Source organism: Felis catus, chromosome C1 (assembly GCF_018350175.1).
Source record: "Felis catus isolate Fca126 chromosome C1, F.catus_Fca126_mat1.0, whole genome shotgun sequence".
Lineage (NCBI taxonomy): Eukaryota > Metazoa > Chordata > Mammalia > Carnivora > Felidae > Felis > Felis catus.
The window spans coordinates 44,155,919-44,171,679 of NC_058375.1; the positions used below are offsets into that span (position 1 = coordinate 44,155,919).

A 15,761-nucleotide genomic window follows, 5' to 3' on the forward strand; every position below is an offset into this window, starting at 1 on the left:
TGTGGGAATTCTCCTTCCCTGTAAAGTCCCCTGTCCTTTATGTTTCTGGGTGTCCCCACATGTGTCTCAGTGCACTCAAAAAGCGATCTCAGATGTTATTTGCTGTTGCTGACACCAGCCGAGCTGAGTCTCCTGCATTAATGTTGCTAGCGGAGCCAGAGATAGGCCCGTGTCACTTGTCTGTGTGATCATGTCGCACGTGCCAAGCCCCATGCGTGGGTTGCCCAGCAATCCAGCCATGCGACTCTTGCACCCTTAGGGGGCTCTGAGAACATGGCCAAAGCAAAGTAATTGAGAAAATGCCCCATCTTGTGTCATGGTCAGAGGTCCCCGCAGGAGAGTTGCATGGGCCCCAGGGGTGGCAGGATGATAGCTCTCTTTGTGCACACTGTTCTTTTCTCCAGGGAGGGGCAGGGACGGGAGGAGTTCAAGTACCAGCCTCTGTGAGGTGTCCGCCATGATTGACTCTCCACCCCTCCCATCCTGGTGTGGAAGCCACTTCCATTGCCAGACTCCTCCTCCCAAGATCTGGTGTCTTTCAGGAAGCACCACCATCCTCTGTCAGGTCCTGATGAGCCTGTATCGCAAACGTGAAAACCGATGGAGACTTTTCCAGGCAGCAACTTATGCCCATGACCATATCATATATTTCATGTCACATCATATTACACTCTATAACATTAACATATGCAGATGCACTCGGAGAGGGGGGAGGGGGGTCTCCACCTCCCCGGTTGGCAGGTCCACATTTTTCAGCTCTAGTCTGGTTGGAAGCACATGCCTTAAAATACTATGATTCTCTCTGAGCGGAGCGATCATGGATGGCATTCATTTTCTTTGTTCTTTTCTGAACTGTCCATTTAGATTTTTTTCTATCAATACTCATTAGGGCAAAACAGTGTGTCTGGCTCAGAGAAGCTGGGTCCCAGCACCCAGCTCAGTGTTTGGTACATAGTAGGTGCTCAGTAAAGGTGTGACCGAACAGCAGGTATTACGTTTCTGGACTCTGAGGGGCTGACTTAGCAAGAACAGGCAGCGGCTTTTGCGCCCTGGCGCCTGTCCTGCTCCACGTGGACTCTGCCAGGTCCGGCGCCCACGTTTCCGCTTCTGCCCGGCGCCCCGGGACTGACGCCTGGCGGGGCGGGGTGTCTGGCGCCGGCTCGGTGCCCTGGCCCTCTGCTGCTGCCGTTGCAGCCCGGGGCCGCCCCACCCGTACCGGGGAGGGGAGGGGACCAGAGTCGTCGGAACTCGCCCAGGCGCCCCCGCCCCCCGGTCTTTTACCCGCTGCTTCCTGTGCCTCCCGCAGCCTCTCCTAGCCTCCCCCATCAGGCTCCGCTTTGGGACCTCGCATGCCCGGTTCTGAGCCTCTCCCCGCGGAGCTGCTTCCCCCGAAGTTCCCAGCAGGCTCCCCCCGCCTCCGCCCTGCAAGCAGTTGGGTCTAGAGGGTCCCACCACTTGGGTAAGACCACCCCCCCCCCCCGCGCCCCTCCCCTGCCTCCCGCCTGGGAAAGACTGCACTCCCTAGGATCCCCCTGCTGCTGGCTTCTCCTCAGCCCCAGCACACTCTCTAGGAAGATCTGCCTCTACCCCAGGACTGGGCTCCAGACAAGCCTTTTGGTGCCTGATACCCTCTTGCTTGGGCAGGCTGAGGCATGAAGAAGCGTCCTGGGATTTGAGCTGAGCTGGGCGGGCCTCTAACCAGGATGGGGGAGGCTGGCCCTGGGAAGGGCCTGTGGACTCACACTCCAGAGGGTGCAGCCGATGCTGACTCACTTAGATCTGGGGTGGGTGGGGGAGCCCTAGCCCTTGTTGTGAGTAACCTCCGGCACAAGGGTCCAGTGTGAGGCTGGCTGGGCCCAGGAGTTCATTCTGGCCCCAGCAGATGGAGGTGCTGAGAGTGGGGCAGGAAGGGCATGTTTGAGCCCACTGGTCAGGATGGAGTTTAGGATTGGCTGGACAGGTTCGGTACTCTGTTCGTGCATCCCTAATCTGGCCTCCGTGGCTTGTTGGCAACCCCCCTCCCCGCCCCCCTCTACCCCGCCCATCTCTACCACCTGTGTCTTCTCTCCTCTGCACTGTTGACTGGCTTCCCACTGCTTTCTTTGCCCAGTTTCTCCACAGAGGGCTGTAGTCCTGAGGGGCCCTGGCCTTGGAGGAATGTTGATGTCACCTCTACTTCCTGTATCACCGCCTCCTTGCTTTGTTCCTTCCTCCTGTCCCCTTCTGTTTATCTCAAAACTTCCTTTATTCTGCCATGCCAAGCCGAAGGGGCCCCCAGAAGGAACTGGAGTCTTTAGACTGGAGAATAGGAGAGAATGACATTCCTGCACTCATCCATTCTTTCATTCATTCATTCATTCATTCATTCATTCATTCATTTGATCATTCATGTACACGTGTGTTTATTCCCATTCATTCACTCACACATTCCCTTGTTCTTTCACATTCAATTATTCCTTCATTCTTGGGACACTTATACTGAGCATCTACTATGTTCGAGGCCCTGAGTGTTTGGTGGGGGCAGGATACTCTGATGAATCAACTCCATCCCTGATGTCAGCCGTTCAAGGTCAAGAAGGAGAAATTAGCACAAATCAGCCCAACTTAAGAGAAAAAGCAGTATGAGAGAGAGATAAAGCGCTGTGAAGTGTGTGCGTGTGTGTTTGTGTGTGTGGAGAGGGTACTGAGAAGGAGGATGGGATTTTCACTTAGGAGGAGCTCAGAAGACTTCCTGGAGGTGGTGCCATCTGAGCCAGGCTTGATGGGGGCTAGGGTTGGGATGTAGAGCTATCAGAGGGCATCAGGAACAGCAGGAACAAAGGAAATCCCAGGTGTGTGAGGGGACAGTTGGGAGCTCTTTTCATGGCTTGAGACTATTAGAAGAAATAAGTCTGGATGGGAAGGCCAGGGCCCGGTAGAGGACAGGACATGTGCTCCCATCTCTCTGCCCTCTGTCAGGCCAGGAGAGCAGCCGCGTTCTGGGTGAGCCAGAGCCACGATCATGGGGTACTAGCAAGATCCTTGTGGCTATTAGAGTTCTTTGATTGTTCAGCAGTCTTAGACGGAGTGAGCCCTTCAGTCTTGGATGTAGACAAGTGGAGCCTGGGATAGTAGATGTGTGTTTGGAGCAGGAGAGAGCTCTAGGTTCTAGCCCATGGAGGGGTTCAGCTAGGGCAGTTCTGAAAGTGGGAGTTGGAGTGGATGATGTCAGAGGTCCCCAGAGAGTCTGTGGTCCTATCTGGAAAGGCAGAAGAGGGAATTCCTGGGAGTTTGTTTATGTATTCATTCATTCATTCATTCCCTCCTTTGACCCTATACCACTTCCTGAGTGACTTCCTCCCTCCCCCCCTTCCTTCCTTCCTTCCTTCCTTCCTTCCTTCCTTCCTTCCTTCTTCCTTCCTTCCTTCCTTCCTTCCTTCCTTCCTTCCTTCCTTCCTTCCTTCCTATCAGTACTAAACTCTTGTTCTGGACAGACCCTGTGCTGAGGACTCAGGTGACTCAGATCAACTCCCTGTCCGTGTGAGTTCCCAGTCTCATGGGAGAGACAGACCCGTGCCAGAAAGTGACAACCCAGTAACACTGTGGCATATAAATGGAGGTGACTCCACTGTGTTTTGTCACCGAGTGGGGTGGTACAGCTGAAGAATTAATGCAGACATTTGTCTTCTAGCCAGGAAGGCCCCATCTGTGGGGCCAGATGAAGGATGTCACGTGGGAAAAGAAGTGTTTGTGGCGGAAAATACTCAGGGTTCCTGGGGCTTGAAAAGCAGGCTTTCCCTAGACATGGGAGTCCCCAGAGGCACACTTAAGGACCATGCCTTTGGGCCACGGGCACCGCAAGCTCATTCCACACCAGAAAGGAGCCTGCAAGATTTGAGAACCTCTAGAGAAGTCCTTGGTCAGCATAAGCTCTAGGCGGTTGTGCGGAGTGGTGGTTACACTTGTGGGCTCTAGACTTAGATCAGAGTTCAGACCCTTAGGCTACTCTTATCAAGTGCATGCCTTGGGACAAATGACGCTTTGCCTCCGGTTTTCCTCTGTAGGAGAATGATAATCATAGTACCTTCCTCCCAGGATGAGGCCTGAAGGTGGTAACCTCTATGACGTGCCTGCCCAGGGTGTGTGAGGAGAGCTATGACGATGGCAGTGGTGATAAGAGTGATGTACAGTCAAGAGCTGTCCCACAATCTCTGGGTCTCATCCACCCCAGCTGGAAAATGGGAGGGCTGGCCCAGCTCACTGGCTCTCAAAGTATAGTCCCTGGACCAGTAGCGTCAGTATCACTTGGGATCTTATTAGAAATGCAAATTCGGGGCGTCTGGGTGGCTCAGTTGGTCAAGCATCTGACTTCGGCTCAGGTCATGATCTCACCGTTCGTGAGTTCGAGCCCTGTGTCAGGCTCTGTGCTGACAGCGTGGAGCCTGGACCCTCTTCCAGTTCTGTGTCTCCCTCTCTCTGCCCCTCCCCTGCTTGTTCTCTCTCTCTCTCTCTCTCAAAAATAAACATTAAGCACAATAATAAAATAAGGAAATGCAAATTCTTGGGCTCTCCTGGAGCTTTACAGGAGATGTGGCCCAGCAATCTGAATTTTATTTAAAAAAATTTTTTTAATGTTTATTTATTTGAGAGAGAGAGAGAGAGTGCGCACTAGCGAATGAGCAGGGGAGGGGCAGAGAGAGAGGGAGACACAGAATCTGAAGCAGGCTCCAGGGTCTGAGCTGTCAGCACAGAGCCCGACGTGGGGCTTGAACCCACTGACCATGAGATCACGACCTGAGCCCAAGTTGGACGCTTAACCAACTGAGCCACCCGGCCGCTCCGCAGTCGGAATTTTAAAAAGCCCTTTCACATGATTCCGCTGCAGGCGGAAGTTTGGGGACCACTGACCTCACTGTCACTTAAGACCTCTTCTGTATCCACTCTTCCGGGACTGTGATTCATCTAGGCACGTGGCATGGTTCCTATGTTTAGGGCCCTGATCTGGGGGCTGATGGGAGAGGGCACAGAGATGAGTAAGATATGGTGTCAGCCCTGAGGGGGCTCCCGAGTGAGTTGGGAAGGGGAGGCAGATCCCTATGGAAATAGTCATTGAAGTAACGGACCCGACAGAACTGCCAGAGAGACACGAGTCAGTTCCATAATAAGGAGCAGAGAGGACAGAGACCTTTCTCTTTCTCTGCAGAGAGCTCTGGTTCTCTGTTGCTTGTTCCTGACAGTATACGGATTCAACCTTGCTGGAGTGCCTCTCATAAGTCTTACTGAAGTCTCTTGTATTTTGTGCCTTGCTGTGGGGTGGGGTGGGGTGGTCGGGGTGGTGATTCTAGACAACTTCTCGCAGACTTTGGGTAGCTCACTTTTCATCCCCGGCTTCAGTGTATCCCTCTGTAAGGTGGGGGGACCAGACTGAGTCCAGTGAGTCTGGGACCTTATGGACTGCCGGGGAGGGGGGCAGGCTGGGGATCAGAACCTCTCCGGGTTTCCATTCCCTCATCTGCACAGCGGGGCCCTGAATTGCCCTGGCCGCCTGCCTGGATCCAGTGAGGTGAGCTTTCCCTTCTCTGGGCTGTTTTTCTTACCAGTCGAGGGAGGTCTCATGATTCCTATCCTGTTCACTTCACGTGGCTTTTAGCATGTGGAACATGTTCTTCATTCTCAGAGCTTCTTGAAGCCCCAGCCCTGTTGCCTGGCATTCGAGGTCCTTCTCGACAGATTCCCAGCTTTTTTTTGTTTTTCCTGCAAGATGAGAATCCTTACTGCCTATTACTGCATCCTGTTCTGTTCCTGTTAGGCGTTCTGTCTCATCCCTCTTCTCAGCCTATCCAAACCCATTCAGTCTTCCGGCCAGAGAGCACCACCTCCTCCAGGAAGCCTCCTAGATTGCCCCAGCCCTCCGTGCCCTCCTTGGACCATCTTGCTGTCTTTTAAGGTGTGACTTTAATTTCTCACTTGGTGACACTGGACTGCTGGGTCTGTTATTTCAGGGGAAGCCTTGAGCTCACAGGGGTGGACATTAAAGCCCTTGACTCCTAGAGCAGGGAGGCCCAGAGACAGGAGGGAACTTGTTGACAGTCATACGGCACATTGGTGAGAGAACCAGGCCCAGAACCCAGGTGTCTTAGGCCCGGGGGCGGAAGCGGGGGGGGGGGGGGCGGTGGAGATATCATCAGGTGTGTGGGGAATGAGCTAGAGGCAGTGAAGGGCAGAGGCTTCAGATCCGGCTGACCTGTGTTCCAACGTGGCTTTGTACTCAATAGCCGTGCCACCTGGGGCGTGTCACCTACCCTCCCCAAGGGACCTTCCGGTGGGGTTGGAGTGAGGACCGGCACCAGGCCTGGCGCACAGTCGGTGCTTGGTTATTGTGAGGTGCTCATTATTACTCCCGATCCATCCGTCCACCCCAGCTCCTCTGCCTGGCTCTCGCGTACCTTCTTCTCTTAGCCACCGAGGACTTTATTTTATGGCCCCGTCGTGAAAAGTCCAATGTCAGCGTCAAGGCCTCCTCGTTAAGCCTCTTGCAGAAGTGAGAGGGAGAAGGGAAAATCTGGGTGGTCTCTAAGTTGGTAGTGGCTACGGAGGGCCCTGGGGCGGGTGCCCAGGGGGGCTGAAGCCTGTGAAGCTAATGAGGTGAGGTTTAGCAGATGCCACTTTAAGAAAAGTCGCATTGCTCATTGTAAGGAAACGAGGGGGTGTGCCCTGTCCCTGGCCAGTAGCTGCACTGGGCTGCACTTGGGGGCAGCACTCCCGAGGGTGAAGAGTCCTAGCAGGTGGGGCTGGTGTCTCTCCGGGAGGCTGCTGGCAGTTCCCTGGCCTCCTGCCACCTTCCAGCCTGACCCTTGTGGACAGATGGAAACCTGGTGACCATTTGGCCAGGCTAACTGGCTGGGGACGGGAAGGTGGGAACTCCGGCCCCCTAGGAAGGACCCTGGAGCCGAGAGACCCCCTGAGAAGGATGTCAGGGGCTGGAAGTGGGCTGGAAGCGACCAAGTCTGGCTGTGGCTGGAAGCGAAGTGCAAGTCCGGCTAGGTGCCCAGTGGGCGGGCACAGGGCCCCCTGACATGGCTGGGGCCCAGTTGGCAGCCTGTCTCCTTCCTCTCCACCAGGCGGGCACAGGAGCCTTGGGAGGGGGTGCTCTGGGAGGAGGGGGGCAGAGGGCAGTGTGAGGACGGGCAGGACTCAATGATAACAGCTGGGCTCAGGAGGGGCGGGAGCTCCGGAGGAGGAGCAGGAGGAGAGGCCGACAGGCTTCATTTGGAGCCAGAGCCTGGCTGTTGCTCAGGTTACCAGTGTCTCTCTCAGAGGGTGCGACCAACGGTGTGACCAGCTGGTGGGGTCTCGCCGCAATGATCCAGAATGTCGGAAATCACCTGCGAAGGGTATGGAGGGCGGTGGGCTGGGGGCTGATGGGAGGCAAAGGAGAGGGGGCTGGAGGTTGCGGGGGTGGGGGTGGTCCCGAGAGAAGATCGAAGTTTCCAGTTTAAGTCAGAAGTTCTATGGCTTCTCTCTCATTTTCCACGGACCACTTTCCAGCTCTCTTTGAAGGAGGAATGGCAGAACTCCTGGGCTGGTTTATTAGAAGCAACAATCCCCAAACCAGCCCCAGGGGCCGTTAGCTCCCCCGAGGGCTGGCTGTGTCTGCGCTGGACGCTGTCTGCGTCTGGAATTCTATTCTGGGGGTGTGGGTTTCTCCCAGCGGAGTCCTGTGCGTGTGTCTGCTGCACATCTGAGCTCCGTGGCTGTGTGTCGCGCTGGAGTTCAGGGCTCGAAGGCCCTGACGCTGAGAGATGTTACAGGGCTGGGGAGGGGGTGTGTGAGTGGGCGAGGGTGTGGCAGGACCAAGCCCGGGATTCTCAGGGACGATAACCTCTTTCAGAGAGCAAGCTTAGGACCAGGCGTGGGCTGTTGGAAAGGCGTTCTGCAAGGTGTCCTGGCAAGACCACGTTTCCCTGGAATGTCTTAACGAGGACTTTGGAGCTGAGATTAGATACTGAGGCATAGGACAGACCCAAGTGTTCATCACCGCCTGGCGGGATCCTTTGATCTGGTGAAATGACTGGCAGGGGTTGTGCTGAGCATAGAGTGGGTATCCTCTGAGGATGTTTTCAGGAATGCCTTTTGTGAAAGGGGCAGGGGTGAATACGTCTCTTACTTATCCCCTCCCTCCGTCTGCATGACGGCGGCTCACCTCAGACCTCGGCACCCTCACCACCCAGGACGCCTTCTCCCTGCTTCCCCGATTCCACAGCCGGCCCCTCCAATCGCCCTCCACTGGAGGGATGCTTCTAACAGGGACACGTGATTATTCCCCACCTGCTCAGCCGGCTGCCTTCAGTACAGCGTTCACATTCCTTACCTGCTACCAAAGGATCTTGGCACTCTGCTTCTGGCTGCCTCTCCCCCCTCATCCTTCCTTCCCCACCCCTGTGCATTCGGCGTGGTGGCCATACTGAACTGCTTGCCACTGCCTCAGTTGACCACGTTTGTTCTCCTCTCTGTGCTGTGGTCCGTACTGTGCTTTTTGCTCGGGTGGCCCCCAGCTTCTTTCTGCCCCCTGGAAAATTCCTTCTGGGCCCTCAGATCTCAGCTTAGATGCTGTCTCCTCTAGAAAGCCTTCCTAGATTTCTCAGGGCACAGGGAGCCTTTGTGTTAGTGCCCATCTCTCCCACCAGCCAGTGAGTTCCATGAGGCTGCTCTTGGTGTGCCCGGCGGAGGGCTGAGCACGGTCAGGGTCCCGGACAGTGCCTAACGAATGGATGGGCACAGGCAGCTTCTCAGTGAGGCCAAGGGTGGGATCTGAGAAGCAAGGTCCCATCTCCTGAGCACGGGGCAGAGAGCGTTTTCCAGGCGAGGCTATGTCTTGGGCGCTTCATGACTTTTTCCCCATTGATCCCCATCAATAACTGGGGAGAAGGCAGTGGAGAAGGGATGTATCATCATCACCGTTTTACAGAGATAACAGTATCATAGTAGCAAATCTGTACATAGTGCTGGCCACACTGGGCACGATACCAAATGCTTTGTATATATTAATTCATTCCGTTTCCTGCGAGGTAGGTACAGGTATCATCCCCATATCCCAGATGAGGAAACTGAGGCTCAGAGGGGTTGAGGACTTGCCCAGGCTCAGGATCACACTGGCAGGAGGTGGCAGAGCTGGGATTTGAACTCAGGCAATCTGGCTTCAGAATCTGAGCTCTTAGGGAGCCCGAGGCTCAGCCCAGCAAGAGCCCAGAGTGAGATTCCAGCCCACACATTCCGAGTCTGAGCCCAGGCAGCCTTTTGCTTCCCCAATACTCTCCTGCCCGCTCTCCTGAGCCGGGGAGTGGAGGTAAGTATGGGGGTGGAATTGGGCTCATGAGGTGGCATGGGGGACCTCGTGCTGGCTGAGAACACTCAAGCCTTGACTGCCACCTGTGGACCATCTCCTGCACACAGATCTGGTTTTTCCTGAATTCTCTTAGTTCCCTGGGAAATAGAGGACGGTTTGGGATGATTTTCTGGGTTGTTACCAAAGCTGTTTTTATTTATTTTTTTTAATTTTTTTTTTCAACGTTTATTTATTTTTGGGACAGAGAGAGACAGAGCATGAATGGGCGAGGGGCAGAGAGAGAGGGAGACACAGAATAGGAAACAGGCTCCAGGCTCTGAGCCATCAGCCCAGAGCCCGACGCGGGGCTCGAACTCACAGACCGCGAGATCGTGACCTGGCTGAAGTCGGACGCTTAACCGACTGCGCCACCCAGGCGCCCCCCAAAGCTGTTTTTAATGAAAAGCAAGCAAGTCAAAAAACCCACTGGGGACAAAGAAAGCCAGGTTGACTGGGAACAGAAGGGAGGCCTCAGATAACCCGTAAGCTTTGCCTCACAGGCTTTGGGGGCCCTTGTCAGTATCCTGTGACACTACAGACACGGGCGTTTTGGAGTTAGGTGGTTCTGGCTCTTACCTGCCACTGGGCACCCAGCGAGCTCTCGAAACGCGTGGATGAATGAATGAATGAGGCGGTGAGTCTGCTGCCCAGCTTGGGGAGCACGGTGTGAGGGAGGGACGCTGCTTGCCTGTCGGGTGGTGCCGGGAAGGTCCTCCTGTCCTGTCTCAGTCCTTGCCTCTCTGAGTGGAGACCCTCTCCTTCCCCATCCGAGGTGTCAGACTGTACTGGGGACTGAGTCCCGCGCTCCTGGTCTGGCAGGGATCCGCTGGAGCCCTAGTGGGAAACTGGGGACCTCTGCTCAGCCTGCGTTCTAGCCCGGTCAAGGTCACCTCCCGGGAACTTTATGTACTCTGGGGAAGGTGATGGGGCTGTTTATCCCAGCTCCCCTGAGGAGCCCTGCACCCTGGTAGTGTTGCCAACAGGGTGGTGGCAGATCAGGAAGAGCCACAGGTATCTGCGCACATGCTCGTGTGTCCACCAACCTACACGCTGCTCCCAAGCCCTGGCAGTGATCCCACTGCTTCACCTTGAACCTGAGGACAGCTGGAGGTTCTCTTCCCCGGCCCAGCCAGCCCCCCAGCCTCCCTGAGGGTCTAGTTCAGGGTATGAGGAGGTTTTAGGCACAATGCTTGGCCACCCCTGGATTAGAATCCTTTCTTCACCCCATGGCTCCCCATCTCTGGTTGTTCTCTGAGGTTCCCAGCCTTGACATCCTGGGGTTCAGGGCTTTGGTGAAGGGCTTGTGTACCATCTTGAGGTTGGTCCTGACAGTGAAAGGCAGGGGCCTGTCTGCCTGGAGGACCCCGCTGTGTGGTGAGGAGGGGAGACCCGCAGGAATAAAATGACATGACTATCGTATGGTATGAGGGCAGAAGCTACCGAACGGATGAGTGACTGTGAAAGCTCAGAAGGGCGCTGTTGCGCCCGGAAGGCTTCCTGGAAGAAGAGGCAAGACTCAGACACTTAGTCTGAGCCTTTTCAGGAGCCCCACGCGAGCCCTGGTCTCAGCCACGGACAGACACCCTTAGCGGTTGGAGTCTGGAGGGCTCTTCTTCATCCTTCAACACCCAGCTCAGCCATCGTTTCCCCTTCCAGTCTGCATCCTGCCTGCTCCCAGAATTAACGGCGTCTCCTCAGGATACTGTGCTGATTACAGTTGTTGCCTCCACAGAGATCAGCACGTGGCAGGTACTGAGTACTCTGTGATGAACCCAGGCTGCTGTGTGGAGACACAGTGAGAAAGTGTCGAGTCGTCTGCCTGGGGTTACACGGCTCTTAAGTGGCACTGCTGAGATTAAGCCCAGATTGTTGGAGAACTGGGAGCTGGGCAAGAGCAACGAGAGAGGTTCAGGGGAGGGCTCTCTGAGCTGGCGACAACGAGGCAGAAACCTAGCAGTTGAGGAGACGGCCAGAGGACGAGCTGGAAGAGCATTCCGGGCAGAGGGAAGAGCATTCAGTTAGTTGCAGGCTCCGTGGTGTGAGGGAGCTCGGCGCATCTGAGCTACCGAGTGGAGGCCGGTGTGGCTTGGACAGGAGTGAGCGTGGAAGGGACTGAGGTAAGGGTGTGATGTGCTGCAGGCTGGGGGTCCGGCCCTTATAGGCAGGGTTTGGGGTTTGGAGTGCTGGCAGTCGTATCGTCCTGCCCGCTGCTAGCCTGTGTGGTCCTTGGGGACGTGCTGGTCCCAGACTTAGTGCCAAGGTACATAGTCCCTGCACACTGTGCTCAGAGAAGCTCAGAGACCTAGGGAAACACATCATCATGGCTCCTCTCTGTCTGGCCAGCGCCATGAAGGTCCTAGCCACCTTCCCATCCACACCCTGACCGCCCACAATAGGAAGGTGGCGATAGGCCCGGCACGCTGGTATAGACAAGGCACGGAGAAGGGAGATGCTGTACCTGGGCTCGTACGGCTGGCGCGAGACTTGGCATCCCTACCTGCCAGGCCGAGACACCCCTCTTCCAGCCCCTCTCCTGGCCAGGGCGACATCTGGAAACTCTGTGCGTCCAGAAAGTGGCCTCACTGTCACACTCAGACCCACCCCATCACAGCCGAGCTTCACGCACTGGCAAATGCAGATTTGGGGCTGATCACCTGCCCCCACCTCACACACACCAGGGTCTGGGGACCTGTGTCTGGTCCAGGCCGGGCCAAGTATCGCCAGCATGTCTGGACAGCTGCTCACGAGTCTGGAGAGCTCACTTTAGGGACACTGACTGTCTTCACCCTGTAGGCCTTCACTTCCTCATCCGTGAACCAGGTCTGTTCCTGTCGATCTTGCTAGATCGTTGGCAAGATTAAAGAGTTGGGAGGAGTGCGGAGCTTGGCACACAACTGGCCGTGGTAAACGTTGGTCCTTCTCTTTTCATCTCTACTGGACTTCAGTTCCCTTAGGGTTTCAAAGCCAGGGTCAGTTGGCTGGATGAGGTGGTACAGACTAACTCGTTGTTGGGTACCTGCCACGTGTCAGACACAGTTAAACGTCTCAGTAGCTCTGCTGGGCTAGTGGTATTCGTCTGGTGTGACATATAAGAAGACCAAGGCTCTAGCCCTGAGCCACTCGGAGCTAGTTAGAGAATTCAAAGTCTTGTCTGAGCCCAAGTTACAGCTGGGCAGGGGCCCGGGTGCCATGGCTGTTCTCCTTGTCCTGGGCCGACCTGGCCGAGCGGAGAAACTGACACCTCTGCCTCGTGCCTGCCCTGTCCTGTGTCTCCAGGGACAGATGGTGCTGTCGGCTGGGTGCTCTGCCAGCTCCTGCCATTCTCCAGGAGCAGGCTCCTTGTGTGCGGGAGGTGGCATCAGGGCAGTGATGGAAAGGACCAGAGCCTGGCACTTTGGGGACACTGGGATGAGTCAGACTGAACCCGTCCTTAGGTGCCCGCAGGCCGATGGGGAGACAGAGGGAGGGACACACCACTGATGACAGCAGAGCGTGGCCAGGCTGTGACAGAGGGAAGCCCAGAGGTGGCCCTTTACCAGCCGAGGGGGGCAGGGCAGGCTCCCTGGGGGAAGTGATGGGTTAGCATGGCCTTGGGGGCCTTTTCAGGTCAGGAAGCCCGGTCCAGGCCGAGGCATCCGTGCGTGAGATGTGGGAAAGAACTTGTTCCATTAGCAATGGTGAGAGAATTTGGCAGTGAGCCCTTGAGGAGTCCCTCTCTGGCCCCCTTGCCCATGTGATACGTATATCCTGCCTGGGGGCTCCTTCAGTAATAATAATTTGCCCTCAGCACATCAGACATTAATTAATTAATGTCAGTAGACATGAAGCATGAAGCATCTCTTTTGGAGAGGTGGCTTTGGTGGTAAAAAAAAAAAGCAAAAGCCCAGCTCCAGCACCGAGGGCAGAGTGCCCTTAGGCAAGTCCTTCAGACAGCCCGGGTCTCGGTTTCCTTTCTTATACAAGAGGGATAATCGTCCCTCACAGAGTTTTGGCGAGGGTTACACGGTGGTATGGATACAAAGCCATTGTATAATGTATATAAAGGCCTAGAACATGGCAGGTACTCAAAAAATTATCGCTGGGGAGGGCGGGGGAGAAGGGGAGATGTTGGTCAAAAGGTCCACACTTTTAGTTATAGGAAGAGTAAGTTCTGGAGGCCTCGTGCAGCGGCACGGGGACTACCGTTAACCATGTATCACAGACTTGAAATCTGCTGAGAGAGTAAATCTCAAGCGTCCTTATCCGCCAAGGGTGACTGTGAGGTGACATGTGTTAGCTTGATTGTGGTCCTCGTTTCACGGTGTATACGTGTATCACAGCATCACGTTGTGGGATCTAAATATATACAATTTGTATTTGTCCATCACTGGGACACCAGGGAGCCATGGGACCTGGCCCCGAGTTCAAGGAGTCTCTTATCTTCTCCTGGGTGCACCCACTTCATAGACTGGGAAGCGCCGTGCATGCCTTGTCCTGTCTGGCTGTTCAGAAGCCCAGCGGGTCGGCCGCTGGCCGCAGCCCCTTCTCTGCTGTGGCCCCGAGAGGCCCATCCCTCCTGAGGGATGGGCCTCGCGCTGCCCGGGGTGGGGGTGGGGGGAGCGGTGGTGACGCTGAACCCCGGGCCTCTCCACTCCTTTTGGTGACCTCTAGAACAGGCTGCGATCTGCCCCCGGGGTGTGGCCCTGCCAGGTGTGGCCCATTCCCGAGCCCAGGAAGTAGTCAGAGGTCAGGAAGGGAGCGGCCCTTAGGCCTTCCTAAAGCAGCCTCAGGCTTCCAGCACTCTCCAGGGCTGAGCTGAACCAGGTGGGTCTCCATTTCCGTTTGGTCCCTTAGGGAGGGTATGGAGAGACCCAGCTCCTGTCCTTCTCTGGGGATACTACCCGCTGTGAACTGTGGGTGGGTGGGGGTGGGGACAGATAAGTGGTCTGGAGTCCCAAGACTCTGGCTGGTTCTGGGCTAGAGGCTAGCGGCTACTTCTTTCTTAGCGTTCATTTCCACGTCTGTAACTTGGGACTGTGGGGTAGTCGTGGTCCCGGTCACTTGAGGCTGCTTTGTGCAGCCTTGGTGCCAGCAGGTTAGCACCATGCTGGCCTTGACACAGAGGAGCCGAGTTTTAAGATTGAGGCTTTGGGGGCGGTGGGGGACGTGGGGGAGGGGGGCTGGAGAGAGGAAGGGGCCCAAAGACTAAGTGAGTTTGGGGCAAGGAAAGGGGCAAGCCCAGCATTGCTCCCAGCACCCCCACTCCGCACCCCAGGGCCTCCTGGGACTCTGAGTTTACCTGATCCCCACCCATCTTGCTTAAGACTAAGAGAAGGTGTGTTTCATTGTGCAAACTGATTCTCAGCAAGGCAAACAGGAGGCTGAGAGGGACTTCTGAGCCCGCTATGCCCTCTGGATGGGCCACTGTGAGGGTGATGATGGTGGTTGGGGTGCTGAGGTCCCTACAGCTCAGGGAGACGGACTGGTCAGAGACCACCCCACCTTCAGCTCTTTCTCCGTATCACCCAAAAGGCAATCCATGGAATTTCTCCAAAGTGCCAGGCTTTGTCTCGGAAGTCCCACGGGCTGTGTGATGTAATCTGCCTCCAGGGCTGGCCACGCCCCCTGCGGCACCCCTGCTGGGCTCTGGAGTCACAAGAACCCAAGCCACTCTCCCCTCTGCCTTTAAAAATTTTTTAAATGAAATGAAATTACGTTTATTTAAGATATTAACGTTTGGTATCTTAAATGTTTATTTATTTTTTTTGAGAGAGAGAAAGAGAGCGAGCGGGGGAGGGGCAGAGAGCGAAAGAGAGAATCCCAAGCAGGCTCTGTACTGTCAATGCCAGTGTGGGGCTCGAACCCACAAACAGTGAGACCATGACCTAAGCTGAAACCAAGAGTCAGATGCTCAACCGGCTGAGCCACCCAGGTGCCCCTATTTTTTTATTTTATTGACAGCCCACCAGTGGGAGGGAGGGGCAGAGAGAGAGAGAGAGAGAGAGAGAGAGAGAGAGCATCTTAAGCAGGCTCCACCCTCAGTGCAGACAGAGTCTGATTCGGGGCTCCATCTCATGACCCTGGGATTATGACCTGAGCTGAAATCAAGAGTTGCTCAGTCGGTTAAGCATCTGACTCTTGGTTTCGGCTCAGGTCATGATCTCAGGTTCATGAGTTTGAGCCCTGAGTTGGGCTCTGAGCTGGCAGCGTGAGCCTACTTGGGATTATCCCTCTCTCTCTCTCTCTCTCTCTCTCTCTCTCTCTCTGCCCTTCCCCTGCTTGTTCTCTCTCTCTCTCTCAAAATAAATAAATAAACTTAAAAAAAAAAAGAGTTGGATGCTCAACGGACCAAGCCACCCAGGTGCCCCTCACCTCTGCCTTAAAAAACATTTTTTTTTAATGTTTACTTATTTGAGAG

At 55.4% G+C, this 15,761-nt stretch overlaps 1 protein-coding gene across 4 annotated transcripts in view; it reads left to right on the top strand.

Annotated features, from left to right (window-relative positions):
* Positions 1 to 15,761, top strand: part of ACOT11 (acyl-CoA thioesterase 11) — a 68,387-nt gene that overhangs the window by 13,803 nt on the left and 38,823 nt on the right. Inside the window, exon 1 of one of the 4 annotated variants that reach the window (XM_023258731.2) lies at positions 1,120 to 1,459. The exons of 2 other annotated variants lie outside the window; for them this stretch is intronic. Coding sequence is in view for 1 of the 2 variants with exons in the window: in XM_019837065.3 (XP_019692624.1) it covers positions 7,341 to 7,373 (33 nt within the window). In the remaining variant the exon portion in view is untranslated. Of the gene's footprint in view, positions 1 to 1,119; positions 1,460 to 7,190; positions 7,374 to 15,761 lie in introns of those variants that run through there. One more of the 4 variants, XM_019837065.3, reaches the window with a different exon arrangement.